This window comes from Parasteatoda tepidariorum, chromosome 6 (genome assembly GCF_982258835.1).
Source record: "Parasteatoda tepidariorum strain Cologne lab strain chromosome 6, Ptep-v5.0, whole genome shotgun sequence".
Lineage (NCBI taxonomy): Eukaryota > Metazoa > Arthropoda > Arachnida > Araneae > Theridiidae > Parasteatoda > Parasteatoda tepidariorum.
This window is the reverse complement of record NC_141760.1, coordinates 55367607-55395312: the sequence shown is the minus strand read 5'-3', so window position 1 is coordinate 55395312 and position 27706 is coordinate 55367607. Positions and strand designations below refer to the sequence as shown.

General features: G+C 30.8%; 1 protein-coding gene across 2 annotated transcripts; it reads right to left on the bottom strand.

Annotated features, from left to right (window-relative positions):
- Positions 1 to 174: 174 nt before the first annotated feature.
- LOC122270279 (UPAR/Ly6 domain-containing protein rtv) lies at positions 175 to 27706 on the bottom strand. Of its 2 annotated transcripts, none has more exons than XM_087165886.1 (3): positions 27496 to 27706; positions 14199 to 14363; positions 175 to 439 (listed from the first exon to the last, which is right to left on the bottom strand). In XM_087165886.1, the coding sequence occupies exons 1-3, from the start codon at positions 27560 to 27562 to the stop codon at positions 219 to 221; spliced, it is 453 nt and encodes a 150-aa protein (XP_087022012.1). In that variant the 5' UTR covers positions 27563 to 27706; the 3' UTR covers positions 175 to 218. The 2 variants fall into 2 exon arrangements, with proteins under 2 accessions (XP_087022012.1, XP_087022013.1); XM_087165887.1 differs by lacking the exon at positions 175 to 439 and adding an exon at positions 4482 to 4936 and having other exon boundaries at positions 27496 to 27700.

Sequence of the window (27706 nt, the reverse complement as noted above, 5' to 3'; positions counted from 1 at the left end):
ATACTTAAGCGAGGAAAATGTTAAAATTGTTAGTTAAACAACTTCAGTTAAACTACAGGTTTTTCAATTTAAATGTCCCAAAATTCAAGCAGATCTCAATTTCAATTTGTCAGAAAAATACTCAAATTAATCATTTTTTAATTGTGTAAAAATTTGTATCAAAGAAGGAGAAAATTTTTATAAAAGCCAACAGTTTTAGAACATTTTTATTTGTATTGTCAAGACCATTTCTTGTAAAATGTGATAGATAAGATAACAGAGAAAAGTTGAGTGATGAAATGACTTTTACAAATGAATGATTTGTTACAAAGATCCCCTCTACAAAAGCACAACAGCACACGTTTCCCCATGAAAAGTGTTGGTGCACATCTTTGAAATTCGTCCTTTGGGGGTCTCTGTAAGCACATGCGTTCAGTAGTACCCATGCCAGCGTGATGAACTAAAAAAGCACAAGTATCATCAATTCATGAGAATTACTTAAAGCAAAAGTATTTTTTTGGAAAATGTGAGATTCACTATATTTGAACTCCTCAACGTTAAGATAAAAGAATAAAGTTGTGTAAACTTTACACAAATTGCATTCAAATCTCGAATAATACTGATTTTTATTCATTTTGTTTATTCGTTAATACTTTCTTATTTATAGCTATATTGCACTGAAATTTTAGATAATTCAAAGCAAAAACGCGAATCTAATTTCTCAAATTATCTTAGGTAGCTTTTACTTCAAAAATTTAAAAAAATGAGAGAATTTTTGAAAAATTTCGAGAATTGAAGAACATTTTCTTAAGAACTGATTTGTAACGAAATAAATTTTATTGATATCGAAATAATCAACTTCAAATTTAAAATAGTTCCCAATATATTTCAGAGTTGAATTTTAGCATAATTGAATTGATTAAAATGTGTTAATAAATTTTTTTGAAAAAAATAAAAGTAACACGAAGAATATTTCTAAATTTTAACCACTATTACCATTATCTTTTATCGCATCTTGTGTATTTCAAAATAAGTAAAAAGAGAAATTTATACATCTAAAGACAATTTTTCCTTAGTAAGTCGCCGTTTAAAGTATTATTACTAAAGATTAATCCCCTATTTTTCCCCATTTAAAAATATGAAGAAAACTTAAAAATGCAAGTATTACAACAATGTTAAATTTCTTTTTTTTTGAAGAGATGTTACAATTTGTAAAAAAAACTCAAAAGGCTACAGTAAAACGCTTCCTACGAAGTAAAAATAATTTAAATTGAATAACTGAAGAGTTCTAGTGTATAGAAGGTTTCAAGTGACATTTTGAAATTGTAACCAAGTGTCAACTGAAAGTAGAACATCATTATTATTAGATAGTTTTTAAGTATGGAAATTGGTGTGAGAAACGAGTAAGTTCTAACTTTCCAAAAATATTTCAGTTTATTTTTCAAGTATCTTTCGATTAATACAAGAACCAGACACTCAATCTTCTAAATCAGCTGTTCCCAAATGGTGTTCCGCTGAACTCTAAAGTTCCGTGGAAGTATCACTGGAGTTCCGAAAGATTTTTTTTTTTACCTAATATAATTTTCCAAATATGTAATGAAATTTTATATCGAATTAATTATCTATTATTTAGTGAATATTTTAGTTAAATTATGTTTTTGAAATGCTTGCAAAGAAACGCCAAAATAAAACCAATTTTTTCTAATAACAAATATTGAAATACAATGAAAAGAATATGCATTTATGAATAATTGCATTAGTATTCACTTTAACTTAAAGTAGGTTTGTCTGATAACCTATTCTCGATGTTTATTTTCGTTTTTATTTCAACGGAAACTACTTTAGCTCATTCATTTTCATTTTTAATCAAATTAAGATCTAGTCAAGAAAATCAAATTAAAAACTAAACAAGATTGCGTTCCAGACCAGTGAATCCATCAAGACTGTTGATAAAACGATATGATAGAAAAATTTTATTCCTCACTCATTCACTAAATGACTTCAAAGTAATTTATAAAATTTCAATCATTGAATATTTTCAAAATGATTAATAACTTTTCGTTGATTTATATATATACACAACTGATAATGAAAGTTATTCATTAAGTCCCATTGATTCCGTTAAAAGATGGTTGATCATTTAAGGTTCCATAGCAGAAAAAAATAGGAATATCTGTCCTAAATATTAAAGGAAAAAGAACATAAATCTGTCTTCTTTTATTATCATTTGGCTCTCACCTATAACCTATAGTGGATCTGGAACTGTGCTAATTTTTAAAGCTGTTTTCGAAGCTCTGTCTCTAAGGAAAATAGAAAAAATCACGGTTTAAGTTCCTACACAATACGATGATTTTAAACGATATAAATAATCTTGCCGTGAAGAATTATCTGTACTTTAGAGCTAAGAAATAAATTAAATATTTTAAAAGTAATTAAACTTTTTTAAAAATCGCCAATTTGGCGACATTCTCTCACCTAGATGAAAATTGCCCAAATCACTGCCTTATCCTCAGTTTTTGCAAAATCTTATGAGCCCATGTAATGCTGCATTGGAGAAAGTTTTTAAATATTAAAAAAGTAGGACGTTTTTTATTTTCACTGAACTGTGGCTTTTCTCCATATAGGAGCTTTGCGCCATTTTCAAAGTAAGCGTTGACAGCCATGGCTTTAGATAGGTTAAACTTGATCAAACAGTCATGAGTAACAGTTGCAAACTCATAACAGTTATAAAAAATAGCATATTATTCGCAAAAAAGCATAATTTAATATTATGACGAAACCATCGAAAAACAGCTTTAATTTCATGCTGTTGTTCTCTGACCTGAAATTGGTGCAACTAAAACACTTAAAATATCACTTAGTGCCTTCTTCTATTAAGCTCTGCAATCGAATTCACCAAAAGTGAGGATGCTTACCACCCTGTTCAGCAAAAATTAGCGTTTTTTATCATTCAGCTGAAAATTGCTAATTTACTGTCCAGAATAAAGCATTACTTCATATTTAAACAAATATCTTTAAATGTATAAGAAGCCTTTAAAGAAAAATGTTTTCATTATTGATATCTTGATAGATCCTACACCAGAAGAAAAAAAACATTACCTTCAACAAAATTAACAATAGAAATTTATAAATCATATTTTCACTCTTTTGTGGAATATGGAGAAAAAATACTTCGTTTTTTATAAGTAATACTGTTTTACTTTTTAAACAGAATAAATTTCCAAGTGGACATTCTATTATAGTCTTATTATGTTTGTCATTTGTTCATATTAATATTTTTGCAAAAATTACAAACTAGCTCTTTCTATAAACGATTTTTTAAAAGTACAAAAACATGGTCAAACCTTTTAACTTGAGGGTGATTTGACCCACTATGAGGAAAGTATGATCAACGAGAATTGAAATGCATGCCACGATAATTAAATTTGTAAAAGGTTATTGCATATTTATTTAGTGATGAAAAATAGGAAATCTGAACAGACTAAAATTGTTAAATGAATTTATTTTATGAAACTCAACTGAACTACCTGAAGATAATTCTATTATGCTGTCTTGTTTGAAACTTGATCTATTTCTCAATGTTTTATAATATTTTCCTTTTTTTTTTTTACTTGTTGTTCTTGCTCTCGATTTCCTATTTTACAGAAGTATCAGTCAAAAACCTTGATTTAGTACGTTTGGTCTAAACAACCTTAACAGCTATTTCATGACTAATTTTTTCCAACTATTTTCCATGTATGTTAATGACAGATGGCATCCCTAAGTAAAACTACCATTACAGGATGAAAATATCACGTCGGATTTCTCCTTGAATCTGGCAAACGGTTGATGAGAGAAACAACATATAATTTTGCGAGAAACTATGCATTCCATCTGGCCAATCATCAACTAAATGAATATTTAAATATGGTAAAGAAAAGTTTAGCAAAATCACCCGCATAGACACAAACATCTCAAGTTTTGCTACTGACTTTTTTTCGTTTGTAAATTTTTTCCCGATTCTAAGGTGGTCATAATAATAATTGCAGGATAAAAATATCACGTGGGATATTGCTCCTATTGAATTGACCAAATCATAGATGACAGAAACAAGCCACTTTGCTTGATACCATGCGGAATTCTGGCCACTCATCACTTAAATGATTATTTATATATAGTAAAGAAAAAGTTGGACTAATCTCCCGCATAATCACAAACATCTCAAGTTTTTCTAATGGTCCTTTTTGTACACTATCCGATTATTATATTGGTCATAATTATAATCGGGTGAAATAAAATAAAAAATATCAATATGGCAAACCTCTAATTACATACTGATAGGCTTTTTACTCCTCTTTAGATACACATAGTTTGGTGAAAGAAAAGAAGGTATAAAGGAAGCCAGGAAGGAGGAAAGGTAGAAAAACAATTAAAGCAATAATTTTCTTTAAAACTACTAAACTTCCAGTTTTTTGATAAATCAAATGCAATGTACAAGAAAAATTTAACTCCCAATAAAAAAAAAACTTTAAAAACTGAAAATTTTATTCAATTTTGTTTAAATACAAATTATTTTAAAATACATAGCACACAAACGGCTTTAAAAATTAAAAATATATTTAAATACAAATTAGAATTGTTTACGAATTAGCAGGCGGTACATTTTTAAGAGGCACACAGTTCGACTCCATATGCTTTAGACGGAAAAGTTAAGCCAAAGAGCATCAAAGGAATTAATTAATTTTAAAATTATTCTATCTAAATTATCATAACCATTTATTGTAAAACAGGAGTGAGAAGACAACAGAAAAAATTTCTGTGAATAAGTGTGCTTTACTGATAAAGGATGTATTGCAGAGATCTCCTCTGCAAAAGCACATCAGTACACGACGTCCCAAGAAAAGCGTAGGAGCACATCTCTGTTGTTCATCTCTCGGTGGCCGTTGCAGGCACATTCGTTCTGTTGCAACTGCATAATCTGAAATTGTAGAAAATTAATAACTTCCTAAGAATCGTTTAATTTGACATATTGAGTGCCACAAAAATTGAAGAAAATTAATAACTTCCTAAGAATTGTTCAATTTAAGAAATTAAGTGCCTCAAATATTGGAAAAAATTAATAACTTCCTAAGAATCGTTCAATTTGACAAATTGAGTGCCATAAATATTGGAGAAAATTAATAACTTCCTAAGAATTGTTCAATCTAAAAAATTGAGTGTCACAAATATTGGGGAAAATTAATAACTTACTAAGAATCGTTCAATTTGACAAATTGAGTGCCACAAATATTGGAGAAAATTAATAACTTACTAAGAATCGTTCAATTTGACAAATTGAGTGCCACAAATATTGGAGAAAATTAATAACTTCCTAAGAATTGTTCAATCATCAAGCTCTTTAAATGACACAAAATAGTAGAAAATTTATAACTTCCCAGGAATTGTTCATTCTGACACATTGAGTGCCACTGAAATCGTAAGAAATTAATAATTTCTTTAAAATCGTTCAATCGGACACATTGAGTTCCAAACTAATATTGCAATGAGGAAACGATAAACTTTTCACCTTTGACTAGCGATTGCACTTAATTAAAAATGATATAGCTAAATTTGATTAATTGCGAATGATTTTACTTAGTAAATAATGAAATAAAGTTTTTTTTAATCTCTGCCGTGGTTCATTATCCAAGTGGTAGTAGCGCGCAAAGCTCCAAAGTGCCCTAAGAGACGATTGCAAGTTCAATTATCAACCTAACCGCAACACAGAAGGGAGCAGGTTCGTGCCCCAAATCACTGAGCAGATTAATAGCAAGTTGAAAAAAATGCTAGAAGAACAATTCACTCTGTGTCACAGTTTCTTTTTTTTTTTTAATAGAAAGTGTTCATGTGTGTTGAAGTTGGAAAAACTAGTTTTGATTCTTCCTGAATGAAATTACTGTTCTGTATCGGAAAAGGCAAAAAACCGCTGATCAAATTGAAAGGGGTTACTTAATCAGGTTCAAAATTGTAATTGCCACTAATATATTTACAATTCGACATGCGAAGGTTAAAGTCATCCATGACAGTTTAATTGATTGACTGATTGAAATCATAGCTTCACTGTATGAAACTCTTGAATGGCTGTACTACAACCAGATGAGATTATGTATCAGAGGTAGTGGAATAAAACGATGTTGCAAGCTAAGCTGAACAAAAATAAAACTTAGGGATCTGGGAACCCGTATCAACCTAAAAAGGTAAACTCTTTAAAAGGTCATCTTTGATGGAGGGCAACAATTTTCAATATAGTCTAATTTATTCTATTTTAATTTCCATTAATAAAATATCTTATTTCATTCGTTATATGTTGCTTTGAAATTGGAATTGAATAAAGAAGGGTGGGGAGAAATTAATGTTGAATGTTAGGAAAGAAAGAAAAAAGGAAGAATGTAGGTAAACATAACCCAATAATTGACACAAAAATCACATTAACTACACATTTATTTTCACTAATCCAACATTATAACCCGCAGTTATTCAGTGCAAGATTTCTATTATCGAAAGATATTTTAATCTGAAAAGGGGCATTTAAATTAAAAACTTAGGTAGTGCCATCTTTTTGATGCTATAGAATATTTGAAGGTATCCATTCCCAAAACAAAGATTAATGGTAGTTTTTAATCACCGATAATTATCTTTTTCAATAGTATCGAAATCAAATCATTACCTTAAAGTTTTTTTACGTTGCTTCTTAGCTTCATAACTTTTATCATTAAACCTTATTTCATTTAATTGCCAATCCGTTTGCAAGGCTAAGTTCCTCCAAGAATTTAAAAGTGTCGAGTTTGTTGATTCGTTAATTTAATTGTAACAAGTTGAATTCATTGAGATCGCGAGCCACAAATATCATTGACCAGTTTGGTCAGATCAATAGCTCACACACAATAATTGGACTGTATTTATTTTTTACTCATTTATTTTGTACCAGCATTACGGACTCGCTCGTGAGCCCGTTACACATTACACATACACATACACTGCTGCTTCCAGCACTCAGTTCTTCAATTAAATTTAATTTACGCTTACAGCGCCATCTATATGTTTAATGGGAATTAACACTCCCCACGATTGAAATTGCAAATTTCAATAAATTTTACACAATTAGCAATATAATGTTATACAGAGAAAAAAAATGTATATATATGAATCATACAAATAACATTGTGACATAAAGCAGACATTGAGATATAAGACTAAAGCTAATTTTCTATTTACACAATTACTCTATGGGAAGAATACAAATGTCACGAATATTTCTTTGAAGTTGTTTGCCATTAGGTAAACTTAACTTCACTACTCTTATTTTTGTGTCACGGCCAGGCATCACCTCAAAAATTCGTCCTACTAACCATTGCGTAGATGGTAAATTCTCTTCCTTTATCAAACACAGGGTTCCTATTTCTACATTATTCTTTTCAAATTTCCATTTATTACGTTCCTGTAAATTATTAAGGTAATCCCTTTTCCACAACTTCCATATTCTCTGACTATACTTATTAATCTTTTGCCAGTTAGAAAGCCTATTCTCAGTTATATCTATTAGTTGGGGTTCAGCGAGTGAGGTGATGGGCCTACCTATCAAGAAATGACCAGGTGATAGAGTTTCAAATTCATCAAACTCCGGTGATAGTGGAGTGAGAGGTCTGGAGTTCAAAACACCTTCGATTTCAGTCAAAATTGTCAAGAATTCTTCTAAAGTTAAATTTTGATTGCCAATTACTCTTTTTAGGTGGAACTTAAACGACTTCACACCAGCCTCCCAAATTCCCCCGAAGTTTGGTGACCTTGGTGGGATAAATTTCCAATCAATCCCTTCGTTAGTAAAATAACTGGCTAACGTCTCATCTGGGCAATTTATCAATTTCCTTAACTTCTTAATCTCAATGTTAGCACCGATAAATGTTTTTGCATTATCGGTCATAATTTTTGAACACTTGCCCCGTCTCCCAAAAAAACGTTTTAGACTGGCAATGAACGATTGAGACGTTAAATCAGTTACAAAATCTAAGTGTATTGCCTTGGTACACAAGCAAATATAAACAGCAACATAAACCTTATTTGTGACCCCTTTTCTCTGGTTTTTGAACTTAATAGAAAATGGGCCACAAAAATCAATTCCCGTGATGTTAAATGGATAATTAGGTCTTGTACGCTCCTTTGGTAGATCAGCCATTATTTGTTTACTCATAACCGGTTTGTTTTTAAAACATGTGATACAACTATGTACAATTTTCCTACAATTATTTCTACCGTTAAGAGGCCAGAACTTTTGTCGAACTTGATATAATAATGCTTGTGGTCCCAAGTGCAAATATTTTAAATGACAATATCTCAAAATTATGGTGGTTAAAGAATTCTTACCCGGTAAAATGATGGGGAACTTAGAATTAACAGGCAAGTCAGACAGAGATAATCTACCACCAACTCTCATCAGCTTATTTTCATCTAGAAAAACACACAATGAAGACAACTTACTGTTCCTCGGAACAGGCTTACCTTTTTCCAAGCTTTTAATTTCCTCTGGGAACTCACTTCGTTGTAAACATTTTAACAACCAAATTTCAGCTGCATTTAATTCACTTACTAACAAGGGACCAATTTTTCTTGCATCTGGATTTTTACAATTGTAAATGAATCTGAAAAGAAAACTCAATACATGAATAATTTTAGTATAATTGTTAGATAAGGTAAGAATTTTCTCAAAAAGGGAAGCATTATCTATAGAAATTAATGTCACTAAATGGGAATCACAGTTCTTTTTAAGTTCAACTTGGTACTCTTCTTCATGAACAGTTTGCTCCTCATAAGCGTCAGGAATGTTCTCTTTCAGGAAGTCAGGACCAGACCACCATTTCGCACTGCCAAGAAGAACGTCAACAGTCACACCTCTGCTTAGCATGTCAGCGGGATTGTCTCTACTAGCACAGTGGTGCCATGATGTCTGGGCTGTCAATGCTTGAATCTCTTTTACACGGTTCGCCACAAAAGGTTTCCATCGTTTGGTTGAACTCTGAATCCAGTAGAGTACGATTTTAGCATCAGTCCAGAAAAAGCTTGTTGATTGATGTTTTTGGTCGATTACTTTCTTCACCTCTTTAGCTAATCTTGCTGCTAGCACAGCACCCATGAGTTCCATCCTCGGTAGTGTAATCTTCTTCAAGGGTGCAACTCTGGTTTTAGAAGACACAAGATTGGTAATGATTTGATCTTTGACTCGTATTTTTATGTACACGGCGGCTCCATAGGCCTTGATACTAGCGTCTGAAAATGTGTGGATTTCGACACATAAATTCTCATCACCTGTAGGACTCATCACATGTCTAGGAATTTTAAGATCTTTTAGTTGAGAAACTTCTGTACACCACTTCTTCCACGTTTTAGCAATGTCGGGTGGCAACTCTTCATCCCAGGTGATTTTCCTCTGCCAGATCTCTTGAAATAAACATTTAAATCTGATGGTGAAGGGAGTGAGAAGACCTAAAGAGTCAAATATTCTTCCTGCAGCCATTAGCAAAAATCGTTTGGTATTTTTATCCTGTTGAAGAAATTCAAGCAAGCTATCTATCTCCACGGTGATAAAGTCACTAAGTGGATTCCAAGAAAGGCCTAGGACTCGATGCAGATTTCCTTCGAGGTCCTCTGGGTGTAGTAGATCAAATCCTTCTTCATTCAATTTTTTCATAAGATTTTCATCATTCGAAATCCACTTTCTTAGGTTCATTCCAGCATCTCCCATGATTTGTTTCGCTCTTTTAGAAATTTCAAAGGCTGCTTCTTCACTGTCCTCTCCAGCTATCAAATCGTCAACGTATAAACAGTCATCAAGTACTTGCACTGTGGATGGAAACTCTTCACGATATTTTTCTATATGCTTTTTAATGGTAGCTGCCAACAAAAATGGGCTAGAATTCACTCCAAATATTACTCGCTTGAATCTGTATATCTCTATATGTTTTAGATCCTTTCCAAAAAGAAATCTCACAGCGTCTCTGTCTCTATCATTCAAGGATATCTGGAGGAATGCTTTCTCGATATCAGCCAGAAATGCAATTCTATTTAAACGAAAATGGATCAGAAGATAAAAAATATTTGGATTCAGATTAACCCCTTGAAACAAACAATCATTCAGAGATAATTGTCCGATTCCATGTGCACTAGCATCGAACACTATTCTCATTTTGGTGGTTAACCTCTCCTTTTTATTGACAATCAAATGGGGCAAGTAAAACACAGGCTTATCGTTTGGTTTTGAATGATCCAATACTCTCTCAATTATTCCTTCTCTCAAATAAATTTTTAAAGTTTCACAATATTCTAAGTATAGTGAATTATCACGATTCATTCTTTTAATCAGGGAGTCAAGTCTCTTCTTTGCAATGTTGAAATTATCATCTAACTCCTGCCAGTTCCTCTTCCAAGGTAAGGTTACCTCGTACCGCTTGTTTTTAAAGCTCACAGTGTCATTAAAGTTCTTAAGGGCTTCGTTTTCGTCGCTGTTTTCATTCTCGTCATTAATGCCAATGGACTCTAGCTCCCAAAATCTACTAATGGACTTTTCTAATTCCGTGTTATCCTTTATTAATCCGCAGTGAACCCTATCATAATTTTTTGTTGGTATGCTCCCACTTACAACGTAACCGAATACCGTATTTTGTAAAATTAACTTTGTATTAGGGGGTTGTATTTGCCCTATCCTCATAATTTCATAAAAATGTTCCGCGCCTATAAGTATATCAATAGGACCTGGCATGTTAAAACTTAAATCCGCCAATTTCACATCTCTCAATTCTGGGAAACTGCATTGAATTGGTTTAGATGGGGTAAAATCCATTATTCTTGGAACAACTAAAAAGTTTAAATCTAAATTAAAATTTCCCTTCTCATTTGTAATGGTAGTACTCACTCGTGATTTTATTTCTAATGACAATTCATTTAATCCTGACACTGAGGCATTTATTTTTTCTTTCCTTAAATTAAGTCTATCAGATAATCTTTTGCTGATAAAATTCGAATTCGCACCCACATCAAGCAAACCCCGGCAAGGAATTAAATTGTTTACATTATCTTTTATGTAACAAATAATCGTACTAAGCAAAACACATTTTGATTGTATTGAATTCGAATCGAAACTCGCAGCCGCAAAATATTCTTCGTTTTTGTTTTGATTAACTTCCGCACTTCTAGAAGGATTGGTAATAAATTCAGCTGCGGTGGGGGAAAGCACGCTTCGACTAGCAGTCGCCGATGCCTCATACGGTTTTTTCTCAGGAGAGAAATGCAAGGTCACGTGATGACGCCTTTTACAATTCTGGCAAGAATACTTAGATTTGCAATTTGATACTCTGTGGTTATTTCCTAAGCAATTAAAGCATAATTTATTAGTTTTAACAACTTCTACTCGATCATTTATGGATAAGTTTTTATAAGCAGGGCAGTTATATAATGGATGATTTTCACTACACGATAAAACACATTTAGAAATTTTAGCATCTGACAAGAATACTCGCGAAGCATTTTTTGAGTGGGGATTTTTTACGTTTTCTAAACTATTGACTAATTTTTTCCCACGCGATGTATAGTATAGATCGATCTCTTTCGATAATTGAGAGGGTTTAAACCAATCGTCTCCCTGTTTCATACTTATATGGTATGCGGTATCTTTGTCAAGTGTTTGATAGATTTTGTCGGATACGATTAACTCTTTTAATGTTTCGAAATCCGACACCTTCCTTAATTTCAAATAATAATCATAATTTGTTATCAATCGAGACGCGTATTGTACGTGTGTTTCGTTTGGTTGTCGGAATGTATTTTTGAAATGTTCTAAACACGATTGAGGGGTGGGCTCAAATTCTCTTATTACGATTGATTTTACTTTAGAATAATCATTTAACTCGTTATCTTTTATATAAGTGATCACGTTTGTGGCCTTTTCTCCTAGTAAATTTAAAAGAATTTCTGCCTTGTATTTCTCGGGTACACTTTTAGAGTTAAATGCCCTTTCTAAGGATGAGAAAAAATAACTCCAACCTTCAGGTCTACTAGGAACTTTAACTGTTAGAGTCCGGACACTTTTGACGAGTGAATCCAGCGATTCAGTACTTTCGGAGTTCTCAAATTTGTTTTCGTTTCGCAGTTTAGCAAGTTCTAATTCTGCTTTTGTTCTCTCAAACTTAAATTTTTCTAACTGTAACAACGATTCCTTTTCTGCTTTTCTATCATTAATTATAGTATTTGCTATGTCAGTAACAAGTTCTGGCTCTTTAACAAATGTTTCGTTGTTTTTTATTAAGTTCGTTAGCTCAATAATAGTCATAGTCTCAGTAACATTTTCACCTAACTCAATGGCAATTTGCCTTAAGTCCTCTTTTTTCGCTCCTTTAAACATAGTTTATATTTATATATAGTCAATATAAAGTCAATGCACAATTTATCTCAATCAAATTTCAAAACTGGTACATACCTTTTAAGTGACGAAATTCGTATTTTAATCCATAGGTTTTAACTCACCTCCGTTCTCGGAGGACCATTTGACCAGTTTGGTCAGATCAATAGCTCACACACAATAATTGGACTGTATTTATTTTTTACTCATTTATTTTGTACCAGCATTACGGACTCGCTCGTGAGCCCGTTACACATTACACATACACATACACTGCTGCTTCCAGCACTCAGTTCTTCAATTAAATTTAATTTACGCTTACAGCGCCATCTATATGTTTAATGGGAATTAACAATCATATTTTACCAACTATCCAATTATCGAAGTGCATGTTGGCCTTACGGTAAAGATAAAATTCAAAAAAAATAATGTTAATTTATCAAGTTATTTTTCGAATTTTTTATTATTAATAACAATGTGTAACGAATGGTCAGATATTTATTTAAAATTAAAAAAAAAATAATGAACGTTTTCCATGTGCATTAACTTTTTTTTACATACATCGTACAATTAACAAAAAATGCCGCCAAAAAAATTCTTTAAAAGTATTTATTTAAGCTATATAACTAAACTTTAAAGCCAGCGTGTTCTACAGTTCAAGCAGCATATCGAGTTCTCAAGTCCATGCAACAATTGACTACCTGCAAATCGAGAAGCTGGTTGTTGTGTATAAACAAGATGAGTTGTTAGCGTTACAGCTATTAGGCTTGGTTTATTATCTCATAGAAACAATTTCCAGATCAGGTTTAATTGGGTACCTACAGGCGACATCCTTCAGGTTAGCCGAACCTGTTTGTCTGCTGAATCACGGCATTTGCTTATGTGATGATTCAGCAGTCAATCAGTTTCGGCACACACGTGTAACGCCGCCTGCAGGTACCCAAGTGACTTCATCAAAGATTGCAAACCTCACGTATTGTCGCATGTGCAAACTTAAGCGTAGACCTCGTAGAATTTGCTAGACTCTCTTACTTCACTTAGATAATATTTAAAAAACAAATTCTGATCAGTTAAAATCAAACGTGTGAGGCTTAAGAATCTATTTTAAATTTCCCTTTTATATGTTTTTTTACAATATACTGGATTATTGGTTCATTTTTGTAAAAGAAAATAAAATATATCTAAAATATATATCTAGAATCTAGATATATATCTAAAATATAAGGTAAGAGCGTTGTGCAGAGAGCTTAGTAGAGACTTGTATAATATTAATTTTTAAAATATATTTGATTTTTTAGCCATTTGGAAGATTACAGTTATGATAATAATATTGTTGACAATATAAATAAAAGAATCTTTCCTCTTGGACATAATCTGTGTAAGCGTTAAACCTAAATATGCAATGAAAAGGACAATATTTTTAATTAACAAAGAAATTCTATTTAATTTAATTATTCTATTAAATAAAATTATTCTAATTAACAAAAAAATTCTCTAACGTAGTTTGACTTCAATTGACACCAGAAAAAGTTAACTATATACTGCTTGAAATTTGAACCATAATGTCGCGCACAACCTAAGTTGAACTACATTATTTTGGAAATTTTACACCGTTTGATTACATTAAAACGTTTCAACTTAGTTGAAAATGTTATCCAATTTAACACCTTACTAAGGTTTCAGGTAATTTGTACGATATAAAGCTGCAATATTATGGTTCAAATTTGAACCGATTGTCTTCGATCGTGCGCTAAGTGATTTCAATTAAGAGTTAAATGTAGATAGTATTATTTCAGAAAATGTGTGAAATTATTACCACTTCCACTTCCTTCGACTATTTTTGCACACCATCCAGATGCACATGGTGGCACTTCTATTCCTCTTATGTTATCCACACTTGATGCATTGTGTATGAAGGGATCTTTGCAGTCGCCGAGATCACCTCGAGATCTACACGTGAAACACCGTTTGATCTTATTACCTGCAATAAGAAAAATAAAATATCAGTTACAAGGTTTAAGGGTGATTCGTCTCTTGATCTTTAAAGCAGAAATTGTATGTACTTTAAAAATTCCGAATTCAAGATCAAAAACAAGCCAAAATTTTTCTTCTAAGTTTCATAAATACACTTATGAAAAACTACAATGCTGTGAGAATCGATTGGAATTTCATTTTACTTATTTTTAATACTAACTTTAAAATGCCGTTTGAAATAAATGATTCGAGAATTTTACTCGCCAATTGGCCCTAAAGTTACGCAAGTTTAAGGCATGATGAATTCAGTCAACTATGCATACATTGCTACGTATAGTTGATCCACATATGTAGAAATTTGACACGATATTTCCTTGCTGAAATTCAAAAATGGTCAAAAGAATCATCGTGTAAGATCAAAATAATGCTTAATTGATTTTTATGGTAATTTACCAGACTAAATCCTATTAAAATCTTATAAAACATTTTGGGGAGACATTTAAATAAGATTGGTTTCAGACAACTTGATGGTCCCGTCAAAAGATTTTGATGGTTTATCTAGGTTTCAGAGCGATTCATCATGGTCCAATATCATTTGATAGTCACAGTCATCCAACATTTTTCATTACATGTTCATGGTTTTTGTTATGCCAACAAACTTCCATCATACAATACTATACTATACTATGACTTACTTTAGTAGAATAATTTGAGTAGAACTTGCAGTATGACAATTTCTTTTTCTATTTTCCCACTCCACCAAAACCTGATCCACGAGATCGTTTAACTTTTTACCACTTACTCGAGTAATTTTACTATTTTTCCATTTGTAATATTTTTTCAGTTATGCACATCAGCGCAGTTTATAAAGTTTTTATTATCACTAAAGAGTTGCTCTTTCTGAGGACAATGCGTTATAGTTCTTTTCCGTCCTTCTTTCTTTTTTTTCCAATTTTTTTACACAGCAGTACAGGTCCAAAATCAGGGCATAGGACATGGGGGTTTGAACAACCCCAAAATGAAGATAATTGGCCAAAATAGTTTTCCTAGTAAAAATAAGAGTATACCCTAAAGAGATTTCCCCTTCCCCATTAGCTTGAATAATTTTAGTTAAAAAATTTTTACTGAAACATTTGTAATGTTTTTAATCAAAAATTTAAATTAAAATCGTAACGTAAAATTTAAACGTCTTGAAACGTTAAAGGTCTTGAGGTTTGGAAATGTAATTCATATAGGTTCAGAATACATTTATTCTGCATCAAACTAAAATAAAAAAAATTACATTCACAGAAACAGTGCTAGGAACTATGTCTGACAAAAAGTAGGAAAAAATTAAAGACCAAAAGAGCTTTTGGATACTTTTTTTTAACTGTTTATAAACCATTTTTTTTTCTGGAAATAATAAACTCTTTGAACGTTGATTTCAAAATGAAAACATCTAATTGTTTCTTATAAGCATTTAATAGACGATATTTCACTTTAAATAATCAGAAAAAAAGTTTGGCAGAAGATGCATATATAAATGTTTTGAAGATAACAATTTCCAAATATATAAAAAAAATTTCTAGAGTATCTTGTTGTAAAATAATAATGAATGCAAGCTATGTCAATTACGAATTTATAATTTTTTGTTCGAGAATGATATAATACATGCAAAAACAGAAATGAATTTGAACCCCCTCCAAAATAAAGTCCTGCCTACGGCCCTGCAGCAGCATAAAGTTAGTCCTTTTTTTAATTTATTATCTGTATTGAGGAGTCAATCCTCTGTGGATCTGTAGTTATCACTATTCAACTCCCGCATTTGCGTTACATGAAGAGAAAAACCATGAAAACTTTCCACGGTTAACCCTGCTGCAAGAAGATTCTAACCCATAGTCCATCTATACCATAAAGAATATTATGCAATATCATTGTGGATTCTGCGAGTAAGAGTAATATGAGAATTGTCTAGGCCAGTGGTTCCCAGCCTGGGGGGGATAGAGCTTTTCAAGGGGGCGATAATCCTTAGGGGGGCGATCAGGGGCGACGAGTACTCAAAAGATAAAAATTGCTAATAATATTAATAATAAAGGCTATTTGAGATTGAAATTGAAAATATATATAAAACCTATGGTTCTGGTGTAGACAAAGAATTATGATAGTTAAAAATTAAAAAAAAATCAAGTGCAGGATCGTTTTCGTCATACGTTTTAGTATCGCAGGCGGAAATCTGATAAGTCACTCTGTTCCTCTGAGCAATAATACTGTTTCCAGGCGTATTGATCAGATGGCCGCCGATGTTGAATCAAAACTCATCAAATTTCTGAAAGAAGGTAAATTTGCGTTGCAGATTGATGAATCAACTGTGATAGATAACAAAGCTGTTTTAGCTTACGTGAGATTCATAAAAGAGAGTAAGGAGATTACGAGGAAATGTTGTTTACAAGAACTTTGAACACAGATACAAAAGGATCGTCGATTTTTAAATTGGTCAAAGATTATTTTGAGGTAAAAGTAATTCCCCTCACAAATGTAAGTGCTTGTGCAACAGATGGTGCTCCAACCATGTCTGGTTGTCATACGGGGTTTCTGGGTCACCTTAAAAAAGAAGTACCGGAAGTTATCTCACCATTCATTATGTCATTCATCGTCAACGTTTGGCTGCGAAAAATTGGTTATTTCTGGCATCAATAAAATAAAAGCTAATTCTCCTAATAACTGTTTGTTACGAGAACTTTGCCATGAAAATGATGAAGATTTCGAATTTTTGCTCCTACATACAGCTGCGAGATGGCTTTCAAAAGGAAACTGAGCCGTTTCTTCGAATTACTGGATTCGGCTACTGAGTTTCTCGACACCACTGATCCTGTTTTAAGTGAGAGATTGAAGCAACGCAAGTTGGAAACTGCGTACCTCACTCATAGTCTTGAAAAAGTGAAGGAAATCAACGTAAAACTTCAAGGAAATAAAATGAACATTATCAAGGCTAAGGGAATCATATCTTCATTCATCTACAAGTCAAACATTGGTCGCAAAAAGCTAATGCAACTTCCAACTCTTAAAAAATGTTCAATGGCAGATATCGAGATTCTCAAAAATAAAATCTTAATTTTTACTGATCACCTTGATCAGTTATGGAATCAAGATTTAAAGATTTAATGAAATTAGAAATTTCGGATTGGATTTTCGATCCTTTCTCTTTTGAAGTTGTGGATAAGCTCACTTCCTCCTTGTAGACTGAGATTTTAGATTTGAAGTACGACTGTGAGGCTAAAGTCGTCTTTAAAAAATACGGTTACAAGTTATCTTGGGTAAAGCTTATGGACACTTATCCACAATTGTGGAAACAAACTGAGCCGCTTCTTATCTCGTTCCCGTCAACATATTTAGTGGAGACAGGATTTAGTTCTGTCCTCCAGCTGCTCACAATGCAAAGAGAAATGTTGGACATTTGCTTCAAAGGAGAGCCGCGTTTAAATCTGAGGAGCATAAAACCTGACATTCAAGCTTTAACTTGAAATACACCAAGCACAGGGAATTGAAGTGGTAAAAATGTACTTTCTCACTCCTTATTTTTTTTCTCAAATTTTAGTTGTTAACGTTTTAACTTTTTCTTGATTACATTAAAATATGAATTAAAAAAATGTACTTTTGTTTTGATTATTCCGTTTTAAATATCATTTCTTTTTGAAAAAAAAAGATGCACAATTTTTTTTAATTAATAAAAATGACAGGATAAATGTGCCTCCTTATTTGCATTACAATTTAAATTAAAATCAAATAACATTGCATATATTCAGTGTTAGGTTGTTCACAAGCAACAATGAATGGCTTTTTGAGCAAAAAGAGAAAGGGGCGTTATGTGTCAGCCAACCCCAAGATGGTCCACAAAAGGTTGGGAACCACTGGCCTAGGCCATCGTTGGAATTCAAACCTGGAACACTAGAATGGGAAACTTACCCTCTTCCGTTCGAAATGAGAGACATTTTTACTAAGATTTTAACCATGATACATCTAGCTAGGACTGGTTGACATTTTGGCTAAGATTCTAACCATGATCCATCTAACTACGACTGATTGGCATTTTGGCTAAGAGTCTACCCTTGGGCCATCTAACTACGATTGATGGACATTTTGGATACGATTCTAACCATGATCCATCTAACTACTACTGATTGATATTTTGGTTAAGATTCTAACATTGGTCCACCTAACTACGACTGATTGATATTTTGACTAAGATTCTAACCATGATCCATCTGATATTTTGGATAAGATTCTAACCATGATCCATCTGATATTTTGGATAAGATTCTAACCATGATCCATCTAACTGCGACTGATTGATATTTTGGATAAGATTCTAACCTTGGTCCACCTAACTACCAGTGACTGATATTTTGGTTAAGATTCTAACCATGATCCATTAGGACTTTTACATTAACACTGTAGTTGCTGCGAGTCGAGAGTAGTATGCGAATCGTCCAAAGCCATCGTCGAACCTGGAACACTATAATGGGAAACTTACCATATTTTGTTCCAACTGATTGATTGATTAAATCAGTAATTTAATACAATACAAATTATAATTTATCTGTCACACTCAGCTTAACTAATAAAATAGTTCTTTCATATATTTCTATTCAGAATCGAAAGTTCACAGCACACTTTAATAATTCTTAGAAAATTTTTTCGGAAACCGCCCAAATGTTGAAATCGTATTTTTTATTCTTTTTGTTGAAATTTCAGAAAAAGCTTCAGATTGATTATTTGTTTTTAAAAAATAACTAAGAAATACCAAGGGATTCGAAACAACTCATCAAATTTTCTAATTTATGAGTAAATTGTCTGCATATTTTCAGAAAACACGAGATGTAAAATTTTGACAAGGCAATTATAATCCTTATTTATTGATGTATTTTAAATGTCTTTTGAATGCTATGGCATGGTTACGATGTTGCTCAATTTCAAGAGAGCGATATAGTGAAATATACCTTATACTTGAATGCACATACTCACAGGTATGTTTCAGATAGTTAATTTTTGACGTCGTCTACTAGTTTATGATCAGAGATTTGTCAGAGATTGTCAAAGATTTGCAATTTAACTTTCTTTTTATCTTGCTTCAGTCTGGAATTTATTGTTCACAGTTTAAACAATACATTTCTTGAATAATCGGGTTAGTATATGTCAAAGTAAGTAACTAAATCTTTTTAGTGACCTTTAACTAGTGCCACACCTACATAAAGCCGGTTTTTCATTTCTAGATAAATTTTGCATTAGAAATATTAAACTCGTTTTTTTGTTTTGTTTTTTTTTAATTTTTATTTTTTAGAGAATTAAAATAAACACTCGGAATTAATGGAACAATAAAAATAGTTTTTCTTTCTTCGGAGAGCTAGTTTAAGGAGAAAATAGATAAATTGTGTTTAAATTATTCAACAAATGATCCGCTCTTTAAAAAAATAGTATTTGAACATTACTTTGCAAATCGGTCATTAATTAGGTAAAATTCTTGGTCATTGATTGAAGTGAAAAACTTTTTCAAAACAATTAATTCTTTATTCACATTTAATGTTTATCTTCAGAAACCTTACCAAAAAAACGAATACAAAAAAGTAAATACGCTTTGGAATAGCGTTATTTGCACATTTAATGTTATTTAGCCTTAATGTCAATATAATACCAGCAAGTGACGTAGTGTGTGTATCTCAACCTGGTTGGTTGTTGAAACAAGGCATTTGCTTACGTTAGCATACCTGCCAACTCTCCCGCATTTTGCGGGAGATTTTATTTTCATATTTAAAGTGGTAGTAAATATATACCATTTTTTCTTTTATAAATTTAATTTTTAAATGATTTTGATCACCACTATTCTTACAAAAATTAAGCTTATATATTAATATGCGTTACTATCATGGTTGTCAATTTAAGTTTGCTCATATATAACGTATTTGTTTGCTTAAATTTGAAGCTCTAATTCCATTTTAATACCACTGGGAAAAATGATATTGGAAGGGATTAAAAGTTGGCACGTCTGCGTTAGCAACTGCTCTTTCCATTCTAGTTCGAGTAAGTCAAGCCCGTCAAGTATCAATTCTCTTAAGTGACACAATCTATATTCTTGCACAAAGATTTCAATTATTTATATTTCTTAATACAAAGGCAGACTTGAAGCATGTGGAACACAAACTAATTATGCATCGAAGTTGCCAGATACGCAAGAAAATATGTCACGATTACAATAAAATACATAAACAGGTAATAACTCTAAGTTTAGTAAGAGACGTAGACGAGGAAGAAATTCATTTCAATAAATTCCCTGCGTGATAAAGAGCTATATTTAATTAATTTCACGTTAATTAACATTTTAACTTATGCGGAGAAACTTAATCAATTTATCACGCAATTTTGCTTGTAAACAATCAGCTGGCTCCTACGTCATAGGTCAAATATGTGGGTATTATGATCTTCTTGAAATGCAAGTACCCAATTAGGCTAATTACCCCCTGTAATTATCTCGATAATTACAAAATATCGAAATGAAACTTTTTCTATTTATCCTACAAAAAACACATGTTCCAAATTTTAGATTTCTAACTTCATAGCAATAATGAGGTTTAAGACTGGAATCGAACTTGTGGTGCAGTGGCTACGTTAAGCAGACAGGTTGTTCAACAGAAATAGGTAAGTAGGTAAGTATTTTATTTACATCGCACTAGAGCTGCACAATGGACTATTGACGACAGTTTGGGAAACATCCCCGAGGATGATCCGAAGACATGCCATCACAATTTTTGATCCTCTGCAGAGGGGGTGGTTTCTCCGCTTTGGTAGCCCGACTACCTGCACTCGAAGTCGAGCACTTTAAGGTAGAACAGTTTAACGAAAAACGATACCGCACACTATCGGTCCCTACGTAGGCTGATCCAAGTGGTCACCCACCCGCTTACTGACCGCATCTTGACTTCGGTGTTCTACTGGGAACCGGGTCTTTACTGCGGGACTTCAACAGAAATAAATAGCACTAATCAAATTAAATTAATCTATACAAATATAATTAATTACTATAATCAATCCTGCTAAAAATGACATCCAATTGAATAATCTGTTTGCAATACTCCCTCTAAAACTTAAAATGGTATCACACCATAATTTTGGAATGAAATAGCGATAGTAAATATTGTGTATCATCGGAAAATTAAATTGAAACTGTTCTGACTCGAGAATATTTTCCGTTTAAGTTAGTTTACCCATAATGTACCATAATTTTGGAATGAAATAGCAAGAGTAAATATTGTGTATCATCGTAAAATAAAATTGAAACTGTTCTGATTCGAGAATATTTTCCGTTTAAGTCAGTTTATTTCATTATGAATACAGATAAATTATTATAATTAATATTTAATATTTTATTATGTATACGCAATAAAATATTTGCAAGTTTGTTGAATACATATTCGTACATTAAGAAGATGCAAACTGTGTAACAAAGATTTAACTTAAAAATGGAAAGTAAAAAACATTAAAAAAAATTCTTTTCTTTTCGAAGTTTCAAGATTCTTAAACTCAAAATATAAATGAAAATAAAGCAAACAAGGAACTTAAGAACGACAACTGAAACCATATTTTTATTGATCCACTAGAGTTTTAAACATGAACCATAATTTAATGAAAACCCACTCTGATGTCATCAAGAGGCTCTTTTTAAAGTTTTTCCTATCTCAACGGGCAGCAGCTGCGACCTTTAGTTGATACATTAGGTTTCAATAATTGATACTACGGTTATAATTTACTATTTCTTTCACATACTTGTTACTGTATGTTTATATCCTAAACGTTGATTATATTTATTAGATAAAGTTGAGAAATACTTCACAGAGTGTTATTAGCTTTAAATTTGAGTTTTTTCTTGTTTCATTCCAATAAAAAAATACTAAATAAAGGTAGAATTGCGAGAATTTAGATTAATGTTTCGAAATTTTTGTAAATAGTGTATTTAAGTGGAAACAAAGCTTTCTAACCAATTCCAAAACTTTTATTCTCGAAATTAATTCTATTATTCGCAAAAAGTATTTCTGTCGCAATTATATTTATCCTTGTTTATTTCATTTTGTAATATAATAAATTCTTCTACGAACAGAGAAAATAAAAAATAATAAAATCTACTGTTTTTGGATATTATTTTTTAGTTTAAAACGAAGAAACGGTCATCCATAAAAATATATATTTTATTCAATATTAAATACAATTTAAGAGTAAGGAACTAAAATATTTAAAATAAATCGTAATTTACTCTACAAAATACATTTTGTCTTCATTAACACACGACAATCTTAACGAATTAGCTTCTACGCATTTAATAGAACTAAAATAAAACAAATCACTAACGGATTGCAAAGAACTTCATAAATTTAATTAAAAATAATGAAAGGAAACGATAAACTCATCAATCTAATTAACAGTTAGTTATGCTTTTTTCCGTAGCGTGGTGCTAAAGCAGTATGGGAGAATGTTGCCTTTTTTTCCGCTTGCACTGTGAGCCAGAAGACCATGATCTTTGGTCTTAAGTCAAAAATTAAATTTCAACTAAAATATGTGTAGGCAGTTTTAATATAGCCCAAATTAAGTATTCATAATCATTTCAACCTATATAATTTACTTTTTGGACCGACAAGAGTACACTGTAATTAAAAATACGATAAAAATTTTTTTTTAATGTAACTTTTACATTTTTATTTCAGAAATATATATAGGAATTTCACCTTACTGTTACATTTTTATCACAGTAATTAGTCTGAAATTATAGTACAATTTTTTCAATTTGTTGGATTAGTTAATACTCTTGACAAACTTACAGTTTATATCTTATCATTTCACATTTTACAATTTTGAATGACTTCCGAGACTTAGTTCTAAAAAGTTCCACTAGGTAATTAGCTAAACTTTTTATTCCTGTCTTCTTTGATGCTTCTTCTTTCGAAAAAACCTGCCCCATTTTGCCCATATTGCGAAAGTGGACATTATAATTTGCGTTTCATTTTTAATATAAAATTCCGAAAATTATTGTATTTTCATTGCTATATTTAATTACTTAAACGTACTACATTATTTTTTTATTTTTGCTCGCCATATTTCAACCGCCATTTTTTTTCCCGGATATTTTTAGTGTACTTCAAAATTTCAACTATGAATTCAATTTACCTGCTCATAAAACCCCCTAAATAACCCCCCCCCCCCAAAAAAAAAAAAAAACTGAAGCAAATTTTATCGAAATACTTATTTTGGCCACGAAACCTTGGATGCTGGCCCACTGTGGCATGTAGAGAAAAAAAAAAAACAAAAAAAAAAAAAAAACGCGTCATTTCTTTATGTGTTCAAGCTGTGTGGAAACTCTTTTATGGTTATAAAACAAAAATGAGATACCTAGAAAAAGGCTAAAATTGGAAAACGAAAAGAAATGTAATTACAAGCATACATTCGTAATAATTATGGTTAATGTAAAAAAAAAAGCATTGATTAAGAGAACATTCACACACGCGTGATCAATATAAGTAATTACCGCATTACCACAGTCTAAATTTTGAAAAGTTAACATTTTATTAACAGAACAATGAAGGCTGAATGATAAAAAAATTTAAAAACCTGCTCAAATCAGGTAAGATAAAATCAATTACGCTGATATAACCCAGAACAGGCTATAAAGGTAAACTAGAAATAAATTTAGAGAGAAAAATCAGGTTTTATTGTGTTCCAAACAAGATCCAGATTCTCATATAGAGCAGTGAAATTACACTGAATATGATCCGGTTTGACACAGAAAGAAAGTTTAAAGTCAAAATTATTTTTATTTCTTTATAAGAATTGTTAAGGAAATTAGTGAAAGTAGGAAATTTGATATTATATTATATTATTATATTTATATTGATATTATATATAAAATAATATTTTCCAAACGGTAAACAAGGCATTAAAAAAACTAATTAAATTGAAATAAATAAACAAAAATACATTTTCAAAGTTATTTTAATTCATTTAAAAAAATAATAGCGACAACTTAATAACTACCTCTTGTAATTTATATATAACCAATCACTCATTATATTAAAAAAGCTACTTAATATTGCATTCCATTGCATAAATTTTTTCCATCGAAAAGTTGATCGATGTTTGGTGTCATTTTTGTAACTTCAGTTTAATAAAAAAAAAAAAGAAAAAGAAGAAGCCACGGAAATTAACATGGATATCAGTTTTGTATAAAATATCTACATCAATTATCTTTATCAATCAATATCAAAAAAATTATCAATTTTGAAACACTTTCGGGATACATTTAAAAATTCAAAATAATAAATATTAAACTAATTATTTGTATCGGAGAGATCTAACCCTTTAACGCAGAATTTTAATTAAATACAATTTTCCTACTTTTTTCATTATTTTGTATTATTTTCTGTCAAACTAAGTGAAAAATATAGTATTTAGCATTTTAATAATTTTTGGTTATGAAGTACATCATTTTACACCTGTGCGTTTTTCTGCGTTAAAGGTAGAAACTTTCAAATATGGCTCACTTCTTAACATTATTTTTACAAATTGCACTCATTTGCAGTTATTTAGATTTAAGAGAAACAGTTATTCATCACTGAAATTTCGATAATTTAAAAAATTAAGTATTGATAAATTTTTGAATAAAAATCTCAAACTACTTTCTTGGGGTTTTATATTTTAGTGCAAATATAATCTTGAGAATCTAATAGATTTTTTTAGTGACAATTAGACTATTTTTTCTAATTAAAAAAATTCCAAAATATATTTTTGTTTGTAATTAGAGCTCCAGAAAAAAAATACATCAAAGGGCACCCTGCGTCGGAGGGATATTTTTTTTTCGAAAGGGTAAAAAAATAATTTCTAGTACCGTTACATTTTTGAAAGTTTTTAAAGCAATATAATGAGTCACACATTCATATTATTCAGGAGAGCATTTTGATGAAAAACACCTAGATTTCTATTTCGCAGTATGGGTGTGGTATTTCTGGAAATTTGTTAAGTACTTACGTGGAAATAACACTGAGGAACAGTATTAAGCCCAGTTGTGACACTTAGAAAAATTTTAGCTAAGGAAATTTAAAAGTACGAGAAGGAAGAACAAACTTCTTAAACAAGATGTTGAGACTTTTCTTTCATTGAAAGTCAAACAATTAACTATTAGAAATAACTATATGTTTGAAATTAATATGAATGAAAGAACTAAAATCGTAAGAAAAATACCAGCTCTGATTATATTGAATATGAATTAAGGTTTTAAAATTGCCATATAAGTTCATCTCAGTGTTCTCTTATAAAGATGTTAGTGTGATTGTTGATGCAAAACTTATTGACTATTATTCTTGAAATAATCAATATTTCCATCTGCCTATGATTGATTGAAAGTACAGTTTAATGTCGTAAAAAATAAAGATATATAATTTCGTAGATATATAAGGTGTGATATAGGGTTCTGAAATAATTAGTACTTTATTCTATTGGTGATTAATTAAACGTGCATTTTAATGATATAAGAAATAAACATATAAAGTGCGAATGCTAATACAAAAATTATAGATTTTTAAAATAATTAATACTTCAAACTCTCTATGATTCATTGAAGGTACAGTTTAATGACGTAAGACCAGACCGGAAAGAGACTACACTGCAACAAATTCAAGGTATTAGTGTAATAAAATTAAGAATTGCAAGAAACTATGTCCGACAAAAAAACGAAAGGGAGGAAAGTAATGAAAAAAAAATCAGCATTTATTTATTTGTCCTTATGGAGTAACATTTTGTCATTTCTCAATAAAAAAAAATTATTTTAAGCATTTAAATGTTCGTATTTAAAGATGATTAAATCTTCAAATGTAAATAGATTATGCCCTAATTAGGCTTTTTTTCATTATTTATATTCTTATCTATAAATCAAGCTTGTGTTAAATGTATTTTAGTAGATTTTAATTCCTTTATTTCAACATAAAATTCTTTTTTTCTCTTTTATAACACTTCAAAGCATAAAAGTTCGTAAGATATGTAATACGTTTTTAAAGGAAATATTAGCTTCACAATGGATATAATTTAAAAATTATGTATGCATATAATTTATGAGAAATAAAGCTTAGAAACTATAGTTGGAATTAACAAAAAAAAAAAATTATTTTTTTCAAACTGTATCAAGGCTATAATATTTAGAATTTTGGATCATTGATACCTCAAAAATTTCATATTTTAGGAGAAGGTATTAGTTTTGCCTTTAAAAAGAAAAAGAAATAAATCGAAATGAACTGTAAAATAATGACTGATTAAAATTTGAAATAAATCTGATAAAATTGTATTGTACGTAACAATTTAAAACAAAGATTTGGACAAAACGCGTTGAAAGTTTTGTGTTGCTTTCTGACAATTGTAGCACACTTACATAAAAATTATTAAAACTGGCAAGCTAGTAAAAATTTATTTTTAAAAATAATAAACTATTTTTAAACCTTTTATCAAAACAATATCGATTTTTTAAAAAAGTTCAATAGTGGAAAGAGGTCTTAAATTATAAGTTAGCAGCAATTTAAATTAGAGCTGTTAGCAGTTTAATTCCAGAAAATATAATAATCAATAGAATTAAGTTTATATTGTTTATGATAAAAGAGAGTTTAGAACGAAGTTTTTGTCGTGAGCAATAAATTCGCATGTTGAATAAAATGAAAACTAAGTTTTTTTTTGATTTGATGCTTATACATTAAACGTTTATACATGTAATCAAAAATAACTTCATCATTACAAACATATATTTCATCATTGAAATCTTAAACATTAATCGAAATATACTTCGTTCTCAAAGTTAGCATTTTCAAACGATTAATTCTAAACACTAAGAATTCGAGTTAAAAAATATATAAAAGGCCTAATTTTGAATCTTTTTCTTAAAAAAATTCTAGAAAATAAAAATAAGAAATAATGTACACTATTTTTCTTCTTTCGAAAGCTTCAACTTTTAGTAAAAAAACTTTTAGTTTTACTAGAAGTAAACTTTTAGTAAAATTTGCGACTTAAAGTCGCAAATTTTAGCGTTTCATTTTGAGCAAAATCCACAATTAATACTTAATGGAAAACAAAAGAACGGTACATACCTTGTCCTGAAGCTATAGAAAAATAGGCGAGGCATAAAAATAATGCAATTTGTACATAATAAGGCATGATCAGAAAGTTAGTGATTCGGGCGAGCCCGTATTATCCAAAACTGCGCCATTCTTCCATCAACTGAAGTATGAAGGGATTCAAGGTGCTTTGTGGCGAGGGAGAAAAAGCGCCAAACTCTCGACTTCAATGAATTTCAAAAGT

Bases quoted from the DNA above. Each gene is read 5' to 3' on its own strand.
- LOC122270279 (XM_087165886.1), bottom strand. From the start codon at position 27,562: ATGCCTTATTATGTACAAATTGCATTATTTTTATGCCTCGCCTATTTT. The intron at 14,364-27,495 runs GTATGTACCGTT...TTCTTATTGCAG, and splicing joins TTCTATAGCTTCAGGACAAG to GTAATAAGATCAAACGGTGT. The intron at 440-14,198 runs GTAATAATTTCA...GTGCTTTTTTAG, and splicing joins AGTCGAAGGAAGTGGAAGTG to TTCATCACGCTGGCATGGGT.